Source organism: Chiloscyllium plagiosum, unplaced genomic scaffold (genome assembly GCF_037043375.1).
Source record: "Chiloscyllium plagiosum isolate Xiang-an unplaced genomic scaffold, Cpla_swu_hap1 HiC_scaffold_16, whole genome shotgun sequence".
In the NCBI taxonomy this organism is placed as follows: domain Eukaryota; kingdom Metazoa; phylum Chordata; class Chondrichthyes; order Orectolobiformes; family Hemiscylliidae; genus Chiloscyllium; species Chiloscyllium plagiosum.
In genome coordinates, this window is record NW_028270154.1 from 12,342,868 (window position 1) to 12,361,788 (window position 18,921).

At 44.1% G+C, this 18,921-nt stretch overlaps 1 protein-coding gene across 2 annotated transcripts in view; it reads left to right on the forward strand.

The window, feature by feature from the left end:
- The window catches only part of LOC122556983 (calcium/calmodulin-dependent protein kinase type II subunit alpha), a 258,438-nt gene that overhangs the window by 185,356 nt on the left and 54,161 nt on the right, over positions 1 to 18,921 (forward strand). For both annotated transcript variants that reach the window (XM_087995125.1, XM_087995124.1), the window contains exons 7-10: positions 6,661 to 6,763; positions 10,256 to 10,339; positions 14,640 to 14,734; positions 16,436 to 16,558. In XM_087995125.1, the coding sequence (XP_087851251.1) occupies positions 6,661 to 6,763; positions 10,256 to 10,339; positions 14,640 to 14,734; positions 16,436 to 16,558 (405 nt within the window). The remainder of the gene's footprint in view (positions 1 to 6,660; positions 6,764 to 10,255; positions 10,340 to 14,639; positions 14,735 to 16,435; positions 16,559 to 18,921) is intronic.

Here is an 18,921-nt window from a genome sequence, read left to right on the forward strand (position 1 = left end):
TACTCCCACTCTCAATCTGAACAAACACAGCAGTACTCAGAGTTAAAGTTACAATTCCTCAACATCACTCCTTCCTTGACTTGGATGACTAGTTTTTCCCACGCTAACAACAACCATAACTTGCATTGATGTGGAACCCTTAACACATTGGATTGCCCCATGGAACTTCACAGGAGTGACCATCGAATCATTTTTATCACAGATCCATTTAGGAGAGACTAGGCATGACCTACTGAGGATCCCCAGCACGTTTTTCTCTTGTACCAAGACCAATGTTGGTCAAAGAGGCAGGCTCTAAGAAACAAATAAAAACAGAAATTGCTGGAGAAACTCAGCAGGTCTGGCAGAATCTGTGGAGAGAGAAAATGTTTTGGATCCAGTGACCCTTCTTCAGAACTGATAGAAGCACAGATAAGTTTGTATTTGTGCTGACGACAAAGTTGGGGTAGCAAGTGAAGTGAGGGGAGAGTGAATGGAGAGGAAGCCCAGAGAGGGAGATAAAAATGGTGGTAAGACATAGGGATTGTTGATAATAGACCAGGGCAGAAGAGAAGCGAGATAGGTGCTAATGGGGGCCATGAGTAGTTGAAAGTAAGTTGGAAGCAGCCCATGTCTTTCACAGGACCTGGGGTATTGGGGTCGGTAATGGACACAGGAGGAGGTGTTCATGCTGTAAGTGATTAAACTCAATGTTGAGTCCTGAAAGCTGTAAGGTTCCCAAAATGGAATTTGAGATGTTGTTGCTCCAGCTTGTGTTGAGACTTGCTGGAACACTGCAGCAGACCCACGGCAGAGACCTTGCCGTGTGAGCAGGGTGGTGTCTATTACAGCAACTGGCAACAGGAATCTCTGGATCATTGTTACAGACAGAACGTAAGGGTTCTGCAAAGCGGCCACCCAGTCTGCCGTTCGCCTCCCCGATGTGGAGGAGTGTGAGCAGGTTCACAGTGGGCCAGGTTGAGTGAAGTACAGGCAAGTCACTGCTTCACCTGTTTGTAAGAAGTCTGGTACAGGTGGAGAGAAAGGCAGAAAGCTTTCGGGAGTGAAATCTGGAGCAAACAAGGCTCCAGCAGCTACAGGCCGAGCCACCAATGGTGGAACGCTGAAACTTGGGAAATTGGAAAAGACCATAATTTGAAGGATCATGATGTTCCAGAGGGTAGGGCATGGTGTCATCGAATCATAGAATACCTACAGTGTGGAAACAGGCCATTTGGCCCAACAAGTCCACACTGACTCTATGCAGTGCATCCCACCCATACTCACCCTCCTACCTTATCCCTGCATTTGAATCCTTTGCTATTAGAGGTTTCTGGAAAAGCAAACATTTTCTCTGATTTAAGTATTGAGATTTAAATATTCTCTGCTTGAAACACCCTTCTCTTGTTCTGGGTTCTGGCTCTGTCCTAGATAACAGTCTGTGATTAAACTGTCTGTTCACAACCTTGGGGTTATATTTGTTCCTGAGATGAATTTCCAACCTCCTGTTTGTGCCATCACTAACCACCTTTTACCAGCAGCTGACTTCACCCTGTTTCAGCTCATCTGCTGCTGGAACCCTCTCATGCATTATGTCGTGACCTCTCATCCTGACCCTACACACTCCCTGCTGCTCTTCCACTGCTCTGCCCTCGGTCAACTTGGCGGCATCCAAACTTTGCTGCCACTGTTGTGACTCATGTCAGGTCCTGTTCTCCATCTCCCCTGTGCTCACTGACCTACAATCACAGCAGTGGTGCAGAAAGACATCATCATTCCTGCACCAGCCCTTCAGATCAGCATCATTACCGACGGCCAATCTCCTGCTTTTTCACCAGGCCCTTGTACGAAATGGGCCCTAGTCGAGCCGCATCTTGATTTTAAAATTCTCGCCTTTACTTTCAGACCTCTCCCTGACCTCACTCTTATTCTTAATTATGACAGTGTGTTGCACTTGCATGTATTGGAAGCTGCATACATCACCACAACGTTAAAAATCACACAACACCGGGTTACTGTCCCACATGTTTATTTGGAAGCACTAGCTTTTGAGGTGCTGCCTCTTCATCAGGTGGTTGTCAATACATCAATACACACAGCTCTGGTCACTGCAAACAGAAAGATACATATACTGTGGTTGTTTCAGCTAAACAACATAGGTGCCAATCATCTCTGGCTCATTTCTTAGGGCAATACCTTAATCAATCAGAGTCAACCTATTTTGTTTAAAATTTGAAAAGTTCTTGGCAGTTAACTGTCATTAACTGGTGCATTGTCCATGGAATGTTCCTATCAATCAGAGCCCAATTGCCAACCAATCAGCATTTTTATTTCATACAGAATAAATGTTATTTTTTTATTTTTGTATTAATTCTTGTGAAGATTTACAAGGATGTTGCCAGGGTTGGAGGGCTTGAGCTATAGGGAGAAGCTAAATATGGTGGGGCTGTTTGCCCTGGAGTGTTGGAGGCTGAGGAGTTTATAAAATCATGGGGGACATGGATAAGATAAATAGACAAGGTATTTTCCCTGGGGTGGGAGAGTCCAGAACTAGAGGGCATAGGTTTAGGATGAGAGGGGAAAGATATAAAAGAGACCTAATGGGCAACTTTTTCACGCAGAGGGTGGTGCGTATTATGGAATGAGCTGTCAGAGGAGGTGGTGGAGGCTGGTACATTTACAGCATTTAAAAAATGAATAGGAAGGGTTTTGAGGGATGTGGGCCAAATGCTGGCAAATGGGACTGGATTATTTTAGGATATCTAGTCGGCATGGATGAGTTGGACTGAAGGGTCTGTATCTGTGCTGTACATCTCAATGACTCCATGACTCAATAATTGACCTGAAGCATGTATGATGAAAGAAGTCTTTTCAGCAATACTCCAGTTCAGTAGAGGGACAAACATCGACATGCCTTGAACCTGGTGTGCAAGGCATAAATTTCAAAACTTGCAAACGGTGCAAAACTTGGAATTGTTGTGTGATAGATGGTAATAAACTTCAAGAGGACATGAGCTCATGAAATGGGCAGACATGTGACAGATGACGTTTAACAGAAAGGTGTGGAATTATATATGTTTGTCAGAAGGATAGACAATCGAAAATAGAGGGTGCAATTCTGAACAGAGTGTAGGAACAGAAAGATCTGGGGATATATAGGCGCAGTTCATTGAAGGTAGCAGGGCAGGATGAGAAATTGGTGAGTATTGTATTTGCAATCCTGTACTTTATAAGTAAGAGTTCAAAAGCATTACTTTATAGTGAACCTTTATGAAGTTTTGGTTTATCCTCAGCTGGAGCATTGTGTCTATTTTGGGGGAAAATGAAACATTGTAGGAAGGATTTAAAGAGAGTGCAGGAAAGATTTACAAGAGTAGTGTCAGAGATGAGGGATTTCAATTGTGTGGATAGATAAGAGATGGTTTCCTTTGAGTCAACCATTGAGAGAAGGGTTGAGAGAAGTGTTCATATCTCTTAAATAAGTGTGTATGGGTCTGTTAATACTGAAAAGCACCACCCACAAGATGTTATCTGGAATTAGCGGGAGAACAACTTAGGATCCTGAAGGAGTAAATCCTACCATCCATGACGTCCTCATTATCTTTGTATCAAAATCGTTTACACCAGTGTAATTTTATTGGTGCTAACAAGCAATACTATGCCCTCTTCCGAGCGAGTGACTCTTCTTGTTAGACTAGCACGTGGTTTACCTTGACCCTATCAATCTCTGCCCTGCAAAAGGTAGCAGACCAACCTCATGATGAGCAAGAATGCCAATAATCTCATGCAACATGGTGATCAATGGGAGGGGTTGCTTATACATCGAGATCCAAGGTGCCTGTGTACAGTAGATGGAGAGGAACGGTTCCCATTGGGTGGAGGATTGAGAGCCACAGCACACTAATTTACAGTGACTGGCAAACAAAAACCATTTTCTAACACAGCAAGTGGTTACAAATTAGAATACTCTGTCTAAGAAAGAGCATGGTGTAATTCAACTGAGGCTTTCATTTTTAAGGGAAAGAAAGTGTACAGCCATAGAGAAATTAGTAATGAGTTGAAGGACAAGGAAGTTAAGTTGACATTGAGTTGAGATCAGCCATGATTGTATTAAATGGTAGACCAAACATGAGGGGCTGAATGGTCTACTCCTGCTCTTAATTATTATATTCTTATGAAATGGTAGGGAATTGGACGTCACTTGGAGAGAAGCAGAAATAGCTCAGTGGACCAAATGGCTTTCCTCTGTGCTTTAGAAGTTATAAATCATAGAATCATAGTATCCCTATAGTGCTGAAAGAGGCCATTCGGCCCACCGACCTTCTGAAGAGCATCCCACCTAGACCACACAATCCCATCCCCACCTCCAAACACCCTGTCCCTGTTACTTCACATTTCCCATGGCTAACCCACCTAACCTACACATCTTTGAACTGTGATTCTACTCTGTACACTTCAGCTATGATCTATTGGAATGATGGGACAGGTTTGAGGGACCGAATGGTCTGCTGCTATACTGACATGATGAGTATGGTTTGACAAGTGATCTAAAAGGAGACACAATGTACCATTGGTGTAGTTTGTCAGAGCAGTCAGCTTCTATTTAGCTGTGTCTTGCTCTTCTAGCTGGGCTCCATTGACACTAATCTATGCTTTTAAAGCAGTTATTTTGAACAGGAGCTGGATTGCAGCAGGTTTGATGTAATCATTATGGACAACTGCAGAGAAATGTGCAAAACTCTTCAGCCCTTGTATCATGTTGATAAGGGCACAGATGCAAAGCAATGCAAAGTAATTTGTACGTTTCTAAGAGAGGAAGGAAGGATTATGCAGACAGCGTGTGTCAGAGATGTTAATTGAATTCCAAATCATAGCTGAGTGCGAGATGGTCTGCTCCTGTTTGGTTGATAATCTGATGATTGCACTCTGTGCACTTACACTGAATGCAGAATGTGACAGGCCCACAGACTGGAAATCTCACGTTGTAAGCAACAGACTTGTTAATTTCACTGCCGCCTGTCATTTGTTGATGTCCCCTCCTGTATTTTTCACCCCAATTGTTCAGTTATTGCAAACACTAGCGTTTGCGTAGCGACTTTGACCTGGCGAAACATCCCCAGGCGCTTTGCTTGAGCTTGCATCGAACAGCAATTTTGCAACCAAGGTGTCTATCGAGATATTAGGGCAGGTGACTAAAGGCTGGGTCAGAGAGAGAGGTAGAGAGGGTTTAAGGAGAGATATGTAGAACTCAGGGGCTCAAGAGAATTGGAGTTGTCCGGTTGGAGGATATTGTGGAGACAGGGAAGGACAGGACTCTGAAGGGAATAAAACACATTGAGAGGTGATACAATATTAGCAGGATTTTTTTTAGCAGGTTATGTGTGAATCGGTTTTGTACATTGTGGTTAGAAATTGAGTGCCTTGTGTTCCTTTGGAAGACAATTATATCAAGGGAATTCAAGCAAACATCTGTGATTCCCCCTGGGAGGCTGTGTTGAGTGTTTGGAATCCCAAGTCTATATCCTGTGCCAAGTGCTATCATCAGGCTCAGGTCTGTCCTGTCAATATACACAAGCAAAGAACAAAAGCCTGCATTTATGTAGCACCATTCATGAGATCATGGTGTCTCAAAGCTCGGCCGGTAGAGTACCTTTCAAAATGTGGTCATTGTTGTATTATACAGGGCTGGCCTCCCATCCCACAGCAACGTGATTGACACTTAACAGGTTCTGAAATAGCCTCGCAAGCCATTCAATTATCTTCGAGAATGTGACTCACCACTACCTTCACACGGGTAATTCAGGAGGTGCAACAAATGCAGGGCTGAGGGTGTATAGGGCTCTGGTCAGACCACATTTGGAATATTGTGAGCATTTGTGGGCTCTCTAACTGAGGAAGGATGTGCTGGCTTTGGGGCAGGTCCAGAGGATATTGACAGGAATGATCCCGGTGATGAAGGCCACATCATATGAGGAGCATTTGAGGACTCTGGGTTGATGAGTTTAGAAGGACGGAGAGAGTATCTGATTGAAACTCACAGAATATTGAGAGGCCTGGACAGAGTGGATATGGAGAAGATGTTTCCAATAATTGCAGAGACTAGGACCCAATGGGGACAGCCTCAGAGTAAAAGGATGACCCTTCAGTCATATCAGTCATGATTGAAAGACAGAGCAAACTCAAAGGGCCGAATAGCCTAATTCTGCTTCTATGTTTTATGTCCTTGCCAGTTACATCCATGTCGCAAGAAAAAAATAAATTTTAAAAAGGAGCAGCCAATATCTGCACAGCAAGCTCCCCCAAACAGCAATGGGGTAAATGACAATGACATAGGATTTGTTTTAGGCCCATCCATGAGGGCAAGTGAGGTCTTGAGATAGCAGGATAGTACGCTGACGGTGTCCACTCCAGCAACACAGAGTGGGAGGTCAACCTGGATTCTGGCCTTTGAGTCTTCAGTGTGGGGCTTGAACACAACCTGATCTACGTCAAACATCAATGAGGGTAAGATAATGAGGAAAGAATTAAGAGGGAATTTGATTTAGCCTGGAGGAGTTCGCAAGTTGACTTGAATGAACCTGAGGTATGAGTGGAAAAAGGTGTACCTCATGAATTAAGTCTCTCTCTCTCGTTCTTTCCATGTTTCATTGTCACTCTTGTCTCTCTATTCCCTGACCTCAGCCTGAAAACCTGCTGCTCGCTTCCAAGTCTAAAGGAGCTGCTGTGAAACTTGCGGACTTCGGTTTGGCTATAGAAGTTGAAGGGGACCAACAAGCCTGGTTTGGTGAGTATTGAAGCCAAAGGTCTGCCCCACGTGCATCATAATGGAATCAAATGAAATTTCCATTCTGCCAGAGACACCCAGTAATCCAGAGCTCCAGCCGTCGTGAACCCTGCTATTTCCAGGGCCGTGGGTGAACAAAGATATTTTCACCTCCATTTTGGGGGAGATACAAGGAGTTGGACGTGGAATAGGGTTTTCTTCAACTGTGAAGTTACTAAAGATTCCTGCAAACTTCTTCACCCTTTTATCCTTAATGCCTGTCAAAAATGGGGTATATTCTATGAAACACAGGCTATTCGGCCCGACAGGACCTTTTTTTTATTCACTCGCAGGATGTGGGCATCTCTGACTAGGCTGTGGAATTGTGAGAAACAGTTAGGATTGCCTGATGGGAAAATTGGCCAACTCCTGGGAGTTGGCCAATTTTCCCATCAGGCAATCTTAACTGTTTCCCACAATTCCACAAGGCCAGCATTTATTGCTTATCCCTAATTGCACAGAGGGCAATGAAGAGTTAACCACATCTTGGTGGGTCTGGAGTCACATATAGGCCAAACCAGGTAAGGATGGCAGTTTCCATCCCTGAAGGATATTAGTGAACCAGATGGAGTTTCCCAACAATTGGCAATCATGGTCATCATGAGACTCCTAATTCTAGAGATTTGTTTTCAAGTTGAATTCAGACTCCATAATCTGCCATGGCAGGATTGGAACCCGGGTATCGAGAACATTAGCTGTTAATAGTTTAGTGATAATACCACTATATCATTGCCTCCCCCAGATGTCAGTGTTACTACTCCAAGTTAAAGTGAGGAGATATTTCTCAGAGATAATTTTCCATTGTTCGGGGCTGGATTGGGCTAACATATGACTGCCCATGGCATGATAGGAACTTGGAAACAGGAGCAGGAATAGGCCATTCGGTCCCTCAAGCCTGCTCTGCCATTAAATATGATCATGGCTGATCTCTTATCTCAACGCCACTTTCCTGCATTCTCCCACAAACCTCTCCTCCCCACTTCTCTTCCTCTCACTCCACCAGCACGGTCCTCTCCCTCTCTAACTTCACTTTGAAAGCATCTATTCATTTCAGTCACTCTTACAGTGGAAAGCTCTCAGTTCTCGCCTGCCAATGTTTATTCACCTCCACCCACAGCACAGCAAGATGTAAACTCTCTGTGTCTGGCAGTGTCATTTACCGCAAAGAACAAGTTACATTCCTGTGTTGATCAGTATTTGTAATGGTAGATTGATAAAATCATGGATTTCTGGACAATACTAAAGCTGATATCTCCTGTTGGAGTACAGTTGGTCAGGCAACAGTCAATATCTGGTAGCTACCTTTGCATGTGTGTGAGGTTGAGAGATTAAGGAGACTGAGCCTGTATTCTCTAGAGTCTAGAAAAGTGACAGATTGATCTTCTCAGTTACATTTCATACAGGGTAGATGCAAACATGCTTGATCTGGTTGACGGGGGTGGGGGTGATATTACGGGGAGGACAGTATTCAAACCCCAGGACACAGAGTATCTGAGTAAGGGAAAGGCTACTTACGAGTGAACTGAGGAGTTATTTCTTCATTCGGAGGGTAGGAATTCTCTACCTCAGAGGGCAGTATAAGCTCAGTCATTGTGGATGTTCAGAGATCGAGAGATTATTCACTATAAAAGGGATGGGGGACAGTACATGAAAATGGATCCAATGGTAAGAGATGAGGCTTGATCTAGTTGGATAGCAGAGTGGGTTCAATGGACCAAAGAGTCTTAATCTTACTTCCCTTAAAAGAAAAAAAGTTGGATGTTAATGGCAAACCTACACCTGACTGGTCACTTTTACTGATTTGGCTTGAGTTGGCCAATTTTCCCATCAGGCAATCCTAACTGTTTCTCACAATTCCACAGCCTAGTCAGAGATGCCCACATCCTGCGAGTGAATAAAAAAAAGGTCCTGTCGGGCCGAATAGCCTGTGTTACATAGAATATACCCCATTTTTGACAGGCATTAAGGATAAAAGGATGAAGAAGTTTGCAGGGATCTTTAGTAACTTGTTATTAAAAAATAAATCAGCTTTTTAAAACATTAGTTGAAAATTAAGTTTCACTTCTACAGCAACACGTTTCATCTGTAAAGCCTCTTAAACTTATTAAATGTCCTCAGATGAAGCCCAGCAGCACTAACAATTAAAACTTGAAACCACGTAAGGAGATAACAGGACTGGCGGCCAAACACTGTCAAACAGATAGGTTCTAAGGAGCTCCTGAAGAAAGAGAGTAGAAAATCCAGTTGGATTGAATGGCTTATGTTGCAAATTCTCTGTAATGAGTTTTTGATCCCAGATAAATTGGTGCTTTGCTGTGCAATCATTCACACCAGCTGTGTAATAACCACACAACAAAAACAGACTAGCAGGGGCAGCTGATGTAAGTGTGTTCTGGATCCAGAGACACCTCAAAGTTGTTAATAGAGCTCAAGTCACAATTTTATTTTGTTAACAACAACTTGTATTCATACAGTTCCTTTCACATGGAGAAAAAAAATCTCAGTGCCTTTACAGGAGGGTTAATGGAGAGTTTGACTCTCAGCCACCGAAACAGATATTAGGACAAATGAGAAAAAGCTTGGCCAAACTTAAAAATCACCCAACCCCAGGTTACAGTCCAACAGGTTTATTTGGAAGCACTAGCTTTCAGAGCATTACTCCTTCATCAGGTGTGAAGAAGCAGAGCTCCAAAAGTTAGTGCTTACAAATAAACCTGTTGGACTATAACCTAGTGTTGTGTGATTTTTAACTTTGTCCACCCCAGTCCAAAACCAGCGCCCCCACAACTTGGCCAAAGAGATTGGTTAAAGAAAGAGAAACAGAGAGAGCTGGAGATTTTGAGGGAGGGAATTCCCAGGCTTAAGATCCAAAGAGTTGAAGACGCAACTGTCAATAATGGACCAATTAAGACAGTGGGATGGGGGAATGAGAAAGGGGTCAGAATTCAAGGAGCACCAATATCTTAGAGGCTGCAGAGCTGGTGGGAACGGCAGAAATAGTGGGGTGAAGCCATGGAGGGATTTGAGAACAATGATGAGAATTTTAAAATGAAGGAGTCGCTAGACTGTAAGCCAATGCCATTCACAAACACGAACAGGACTTCCTCCCAAAGCAGACTAGCAACAACTATTTCTAGAAAGGCCAAAGACCATCTGACAGTGTAGAAATGAGCATTGCTTAATTTAATAAAACACCAAATACCACCAGTGCTGGAAATCTGGAATAAAAACAGAAACTGCTAGAATTGCTCGAATGCTCTGTGGGGAGCGAGGCATATTTAAAATGACTCTTCTTCAGAATGGAAGATGAGTTATATTTAATTTGAAATGTTAATGCTGTTCTCTCCCAGAGCAGCCAGAACTGCTGGGTATTTATATTTGATGAACGTTTAATTTAATCTGCTTGAGGGTCTCAATATCTCTTCCATTCATTCTCTCCTCTTGCATTTTCAGGCTTTGCTGGAACTCCTGGTTACCTCTCGCCTGAAGTATTAAGGAAGGATCCCTACGCTAAGCCTGTGGATCTGTGGGCTTGCGGTAAGCAGCTGATGCTGTCCCCAGGGGTCGTAATATTGTGCGAGCTTTGTAGGTGTCACGGAGCTAAATTAAGCGTATGACAGTGGGAGTGAAGAGTCTTGGCAAATATTTTCACAGCAACTCCTTGTTGTGTGAAAGGAAGAAAAATATTTGTCAGTTCATCGCCCTCTTTGTGTAGACCAAGATCTTTATTATTGTAGAACTGGGAGTCTCCCGAGTGACAGGCTGTTCCTCAAGGGACATGAGGTGATTGAAGCTGAGTGCTCCTCAAGCTTGCTTACACATCGACTGAATTTCTCACACTGGCTGCCAGCTCCCTCCTCACCAGGTAAATGTAGAAGCCTGGAGAAAGTGAGGGCTGCAAATGCTGGAGATCAGAGTCGAGAGTGTGGCGCTGGAAAAGCACAGCGGGTCAGGCAGCATCCGAGGAGCTGCAGAATTGGCGTTTCGTGCATAAGCCCTTCATCAGGAAACATAGAAACCAGCAGCAGGAGTTGCCCTTTCAAGCCTGCTCTACCATTCAAGATGATCATGGCTAATGCTCTATTTCATGGTTTGTTCCCATTCCCCTTGATGCGTTTGAAATTGAAAAGAAATCTGTTCCTTCCCTGAGCATATTCAGTGATTTGGCCTCCACAGCTTTCTATGGTAGAGAATTCCACAGCTTCTCTGCCCTTTGAGTGAAGTAATTTTTCCTCACTCTCTCCTAAATGGTCTATCCCGTGTCCTTTCTGAAACTGTATTCCCCTGGCTTTAGACTCCGCAATATCCTCTCTTAGTAATACTCTGATGGGTTCAAAAGCAGCTCCTATAATTTGAGCAAATAATCCAGACTGACATTCCCAGGCCAGTATTGAGGGGGAGCCGCACTGTCTGGAATACCAGCTTTCAGATAAGACCAGTCCTTTCTCTCCTCGCAGTTGGATGTAGTAGATCCCACAGCTTTTGTGATTTTGCAGTACACCTGAATGTTCTGATGTCCTGGTCAATATTTATGTCTCAGCCAATGTCACCAAAGGGTCATTATCTCATCGCTGATCCCTATCTCTGCAACCTCCAACTCTACAAGACCATCTTCAATGCCATGTGTGGCACATCCACTATGTCCTTTGCAACATGACTGAGAGCAGGACCTTCAGCTGCCTGAGCTCTGGAATACCTTCCATCCATAAATCCACCTGCCCCTCCTTCCTAAAAGACTCATTTAAAACCTATCCCTTTGACCAAGGCTGTGATCACCTATCCTAATATCTCCTCAGGTGGCTAAGTGTCAAGTGTTGACCAATGCCCCTCCTATGGAGCTCCTTACGAGGTTAATGTTTACTGTCCATAGAACTCCTACAGTGAGAAAGAGGCCATTCAGCCTATCGAGTCTGCACTGACCTCCAAAGAGCGGCCCACCTCTTCCCTGTAATCATGCATTTTCCATTGTATAATCCACCTATTCTGCACATCCCTGAACACCATGGGCAATTTAGCATGGTCAATCCACCTAACTTACACATCTTTGGACTGTGGGAGGAAACCGGAGCACCCAGAGGCAACCCACGCAGACACGGGGAGAATGTGCAAACTCCACACAGACAGTTGCCCGAGGCTGGAATCAAACCCAGGACCCTGGTGTCATGAGGAAGCAATGCTGCCCAACAGCCTTCCAACATTGACGCACTGCAACTATTTAATTGTTCTCCCACAGTGCATGAATATTCAAATAAACTAAAGAACTGCGGAAGCTGGAGATCTGAAGCCAAAACAGAAACTCAGCAGGTCTGGCAGCATCTCAATCCCCATCATAGACTCTACCCACTCATTCCATCTCCTGAGATTAGGTTTTTGGATAGATATTCCCTAATTGCCAGAGAAAACCAAATAAGGCTGCAGAGTAGACTAGTTATCTCATCATGACATCTCACTTGTAACCTCCTAAATTCCTCTCTGCCCAAGCGCAAATAAGAACTATATCTATAATATCCTCATATGATTGGTCTATGGGAAGGAAACTCTCTCTGACCTTCCCTGAATCAAACCCACTGAAAGCTCAAACTCCCAGCCCATGGAATCTCACTTCCTGATGAGTTTGTTGATTAATTAAAAGTGACGTTATCTGGCATTGTTAAAATACATTCCATAATTATATATAGCCGCTTTGGGGAAACTCTGCTCAATTAAAGTCATGAAAAGATTAATTTCCACGATGAGAGATGTTTTAATGCATTGTGAGAATCTCCTGACCATGAAATGAGATGGAAGTCTTCCGTGCAGATAGATTGCCATGAATGTTTGGATCACAGTATAGTTCAATTTTGGATTTGATACATTGGTCATGTAACTCAAAGTCAAGAGGGAATTCAACGCCTCATCAAAGTGGGAAAGAATTGTAAAGTGAGTAGGACAGTGACTAGATCTCTCTGTCATGAAGCCAGTGAAAGCACAATGACCTCCTTCTGTCCTGTTTTGTTCTATAATCTACAACATCAAAAGCTATAGTATTTTCTCAGTTCTCCACTGAGCTCTCCAACAGTGCTGAACTCCCTCACAACTGTCACTCTGACAGTGCGGCACCCCCTCAGTACTAACCCTCCAACAGTGCAGAACTCCTTCACTACAGCCTCTCTGACAGTGCAGTACTCCTTCACTGTCAGTGAAGGCACTCCCTCAGTATTGACCCTCTGACAGTGCAGAACTTCCTCACTACTGTCTCTCTGACCCTCCAACAGTGCAGTACTCCCTCAGCATTGACCCTCTGACGGTGTGGCACTTCCTCAGTACTGACACTCTAACAGTGCAACAATCCCTAAGTACTGACCTTCCGACAGTGCGGCACTCTGTCAGTACAGACCCTCCAACAGTGCAGCAGTCCCTCAGCACTCGCTCAGTACTGACCCTTTGACAGTGCAGCATTCCCTCAGTACTGACCCTCTGACAGTGCGGCACTCCCTCAGCACTAACCCTCTGACAGTGCGGCACTCCGTCGCTGCTGAACTGTGTACCAATCTGGTGTTTTACTCAAATCTCTGGTGTAGGAATCCAAAATGGTCTAACTCAGAGAGATGGGAGCTATCAGTCATGCCTTAGCTGATTCAGAGCCGAGCTCACAGTCAGTCAGCCAGCGAGTACTCCAGGTGGGGATTCAATGCATTGATCTTTTCTGGCTTGACTTCAAGTTTAAATCAATGTCAGAGCATCACAAATTGGCAGAAAATCTAATCCAATGCAAAATTAGTTCCTGGTTTGCTACTAGCTGCCTTGTGCCCCTGTACAAGGTGATATAATATTCAATACATTTTCCCTTTTTATAAACCTATTAATACACAAGAAAATAAATCATTTAAGGTGGAGATGGAGGACTTTCAGCCCACTACGTTGGAAACATTATATCATAATTCTGTAAACTCTTCCATCGCCATTTTGCAATCCCTCCACAGTCTCACTCCTCCCTCTGTTTGGAATCTTCTCCAGCCCCATCATTTCTTTGTAATTCAGAATATGGTGTTTCTGAATAGTTAAGTATTTAATGTTTATCCCTAATGGTCCAGAGAGCAGTTGCGAGTGAACCCTATTACTGTTGGCCTGTTGTCACATGTAGGCCAGTCTGGGTAAGCTTAGCTGATCTCCTTACCCAAAGAGGATAAGCATTAAGTTTTAATAACAATCAGTGATGGTTCCATGGTTATCACTCATGAAGTTAGCTGAAAACCCTGGTTGATTAATTGAGTTTAAATTCCTCTAGGTGCCGGTGTAGGATTTGTACCTGTGTTCACAGAAAATTACCCTAAATTTCTGGATTATCAGCCCAGTGATAATGCCACTTCACCAACATCTCCCCTTGCTGAAGGATATGAACCAAAAGTGGACAAATGGAATGGAGTTGCAGACCAGCCATGATCTAACTGAATAGCAGGGCAGGCTCAAGATAGGGCTGAAAGGCCTCCTTGTGTTCCTATGTTCTCCAATTGCAGGACTGTTACTGGTCTACACTGTTCAGGCATAAAGGTGATCTTATTAACTTACTTTATGGCTCAGTAGCAAATTTTGAATGAATGGGGTACTTTTCTATTGAAAGGAGATTTTATAACTATCAGTTGTTATTAAGGAGAGCCTAACTATTCTGTGATATCAGGGCGGAGATACATACTCTGCCTGTGGGATTTCCCACTGCTGCTTGTTTCAATGAAGAGGCTGAACTGATATCCCATTCACTTCTAGACTCGGATGTAAATGTTACAAGATTGCATCAGGATAGTGCTATGATAGCATGATAATACACTGAGCTTTATTCCCTTTGTCTTGTCTTCATCAGGTGTCATTTTGTACATTCTGCTGGTCGGTTACCCACCATTCTGGGATGAAGACCAACATAGACTATACCAACAAATCAAAGCCGGGGCCTATGATGTAAGTATCAGCTTGTCATGTGTTTATTGGTCTGTAGGGTGAAGGGAGTGAGGAGGTGCTGGGATCTCCTTGTTATGTCGGGGGCACGTGGATGATCTCCCATGGATGCAGGACAACCTGACTTGATCCGATCCACATGAACTTAGATAGTCAGTTAATTCATTAGTGAGTTAGAGTCACATCCAACACACTAAGGTCTTCCATAGTTAATGTCTAAACTTGTTGGTGTGTCCTGTTTATGATAAGACATTTTTTATCTAAGCAAGTCATTAGTCTAATTCCAACACTGAAAATGTGTTGCTGGAAAAGCGCAGCAGGTCAGGCAGCATCCAAGGAGCAGGAGAATCAACGTTTCGGGCATAAGCCCTTCTTCAGGAATCCTGAAGAAGGGCTTATGCCCGAAACGTTGATTCTCCTGCTCCTTGGATGCTGCCTGACCTGCTGCGCTTTTCCAGCAACACATTTTCAGCTCTGATCTCCAGCATCTGCGGTCCTCACTTTCTCCTCTAATTCCAACACTCCCTAGCAGGGCGACCTTTAGTCCAAAACTTAGTTTTCTTGCTCAGGGGGTTCTGCCAAGAGTACAAGAGGTCACTAACCCTCCTACCCTGTTGTTGTCCAGTTGTTGTCTCCAGAGAAGTACAGAACTGCACTACTCCAGGTCAGGGTGAGTGAGCCAGCTGAATGAGAACATTGATGAAAGCTGGACTGATAAGTTCATTGGGAGACTAGGTTCAATTGCATACTGATCTGGCCTCTATTCATCTTCAGTTCCATGTACAATTAGTAAAATTCCATTGTGCCCCCATTCCAACACAAATATGTGTATCCTTAAGTTGTCTGTCAAGCCAATAGATCCCTCCCTGAGGACCATCAGCTGACCACGTTGAAATATTGGATTTGAGATTGTAAAATGAGATGGGCTTTTCAACTTTCAAAATGAATGGTGGAACTTCATTAATGGTTTATAAATGATATGTATTAGAAATTTTAAATAACTGTATTGTTTGAAGATAGAAGTATTTTTTAAAATTCCTTCCTGGGGTGTGGCCATTGTTTATATTGTTCACAGACTGGTTCATTGCCCTGGGACTGGAGTCACATATACACCAGATGGGGTAAGGACGGCAGATTTCCTTCCCTAAACCACAGTAGTGAATCGTCTGGGGTTTTACAGTAATCAGTGGTTCTTCGATGGCTTTCATCATTGATGGCTAGCTTTCAAATCTGGATTTATTCACTCAATTTAAATTTCACCAGCTGCTGTGGTGGTTTTTGTACCCATGCCTCCTCACATTATTAACCTGGACTCACTGACACTGCCACTACTCCACCATGTCCCTTTATAAGGGGAGTGGAGCAAAGGTGGTTAATGGAATTAAGATACCAATCAGCCATGCTCTAACTGGATGGCAGAGCAGATCGAAGGGACTGAATGGCCTCCTCCTCCTTTTCCTACATTCTAAAACAGCAGGGCGATTGGGTCTACCCAACAGTCAGTGTCCAGGTATCAAGGTAAAGATTACTTCCTTGATATTTTCTTTGATAATTATCACGCTCCAACTCTTAACTATTTTATTGATCCATCTCCTTCCTTAACCCCAGTCTCGGTCACGGCTAGACATTGGGTTCTCGGAATGAAATAGTCTTGGCTGTTCAATCGTTCCTTGGTTTCCTTTCATGCCCTCTTTCTCTCGGTAGTTCCCGTCTCCAGAGTGGGACACTGTGACACCCGAAGCGAAAGACCTCATCAACAAGATGCTGACAATCAACCCCGCGAAACGCATCACTGCCGGAGAGGCCCTCAAACACCCCTGGATCTCGGTATGTTCACAGATGTTCAATTGTGTGGCATAGCCCAGTGGCAGCTAGGATTGGGCAAGATGTGGCGGGTGGATAAAGGCCATGACAGAGTAGAGTGTATGTGGCTGTGGGAGAGGACTAAACAGCCTGGTCAGACCACAGCTGAGATACAGTGAACAGTTTTGGACCCCTTATCTAAGGAAAGATAGATTGGTATTGGAGGCAGTCCAGAGAAGGTTCACTCGACTGATAGCCAGTGTGGAATGACTGTCTCTTGAGGAGAGGTGAAATGGGTTGAGTTTGTACTTGATGGAATGTAGAAATCTGAGGGGAGAGCTCATTGAAATACACCAGATTCTTGGGGGGGGGTTTGACAGGGTCAACGTGGAAAGGTTGTTTCCCCTTTATAGAGCTCAGAACTAGAGGGCATAATCTCAGGGTAAAGGATCGCCCATTTAAAACAGGGATGAGGAGGAATTTCATCTCTTAAAAAGTTGTGGATCTGTGGAATTCTTTACCACTGAGGGTTGTCAAAGTGGGTCATTAACTCTATTCAAGTTTGAGCCAGATGTTTAATCAGTAAGGGAATCAGGGGTTGATGGGGAAAAGGCAGAAAGGTGAAGTTGAGGATTATCAGATCAGCCATGATCTCTTTAAAGGGAGAGGGGCTGAATGGCCAACAGCTACTCCTAGATCTTATGAGTAGGATCCCCATGATCGAGATGGGAGGCAGGATGGTGAGTAGGATTTAGGACTCGTGTTCTGGACGTTTGAACTTTATAAATTGAATACCGTTGTCTGCCAAAACCTCCTTGCTATTTTATATGTGTATAATTTCTAACTTGTGATATCTGATTGGCCGTTTCCTAGCAGCATATAAGTTCAGAAAGCTCACAATTGCTTTCTCCATAGAAACACCTTCGCCAATCAGGGTTGATGTTCCAACCAATCAACACCCTTTTCTCCCATTATTGTTATCATTTGAAATTTGGTATTCTTGCATTTGTCCTGATGAGTGAAAGACAAAAAGCTTCAACACTGTGCCTCTCGTTCAAGCACTATTTAAGTTCTGTATTACTCGCAGTTTTAGTTTTATTTATTTGTTCCCAGTCTAATGACTAATGAAGAAATACCTTGGTTTTGTTGAGTCTCTCTTTTCGATGCTGAAACAGATAGGTTTTAGGCTACTCTCTCAATCTGGTTCAACAGCCAGCTCCAGCACGATATATCACACGAGCCTGTTTTCATTTAACTTTACCCAGATACATCCATTACAATGCAGCCCTTAATGTTGTTGCTATGTCCCATCCACCGACCACCTCCTGTGCCCACTAAGCTACATTGGTTCCCAACCCAGCAACACCTCAATTTTGCAATTCTCAAATCTCTTTGTGGCTTTGTCTCTCTCTGCCCCCTGTAACCCCACAAATGCTCTGAGAATTCTGCACTCCTCCTCCAGTTCCAACCTTTTGCACAGCCTCTATTCTCACTGCTATGCTATTGGCAATGGCGCCTTCGAGGGCAGTAGGCTATGAGCTTTGGAAATCACCCCAGGAACCGTTAAGCCCCTCTCTCTCCTCCAGGACACTCTTGAAAACCTACCTCTTTGACCAAACTGTTGGTCATATAAACCAATATATCAGTGTACTTTCCAAACAGGCCCCTTTTATATTCACAGAATCCCTATAGTATGGAAGCAGGCCATTCAGCCCATCCAGACAACACCAACCCTCCAAAGAGCATCCCACCCAGACCCACGCGCCTGACCCTGTCCCTGTAACCCTGCATTTCCCATGGCTAACTCACCTAGCCTGCACATCTTTGGACTTTGGGAAGAAACCCACGCAGACACAGGGAGAATGTGCAAATTCTACATAGACAGTTGCCTGAAAATGTACCTCTTCATACCCCTTGCCGCCCCGCTCCCAAAAGAACTGCCATAAAAATTCCAGCATTACTCTCGAGGTATAGAGAGAGAAACAAAAGATTGTATTTCCCAAACACTTTATAGCATCAGGGCATCTTCAAGCAACTACATGGTTACAGCAGAGAAAGCCATTCTGTCCATACTCTATAACAGCAACTAAGAGCATCCCACTCCTCCACCCTCGCCCATTCAAATGTTTCTCTTCACTTCTCTTTGAATGCCATCATCAAATCTCCCTCCACCTCACTCCATTGGTGCCTCCCTCCTCCTCCCCACTCGAGTGAATCTCCCTCCACCTCACTCTGTCAGTGCCTCCCTCCTCCTCCCCACTCGAGTGAATCTCCCTCCACCTCACTCTGTCAGTGCCTCCCTCCTCCTCCCCACTCGAGTGAATCTCCTTCCACCTCACTCCATCGGTGCCTCCCTCCTCCTCCCCACTCGAGTGAATCTCCCTCCA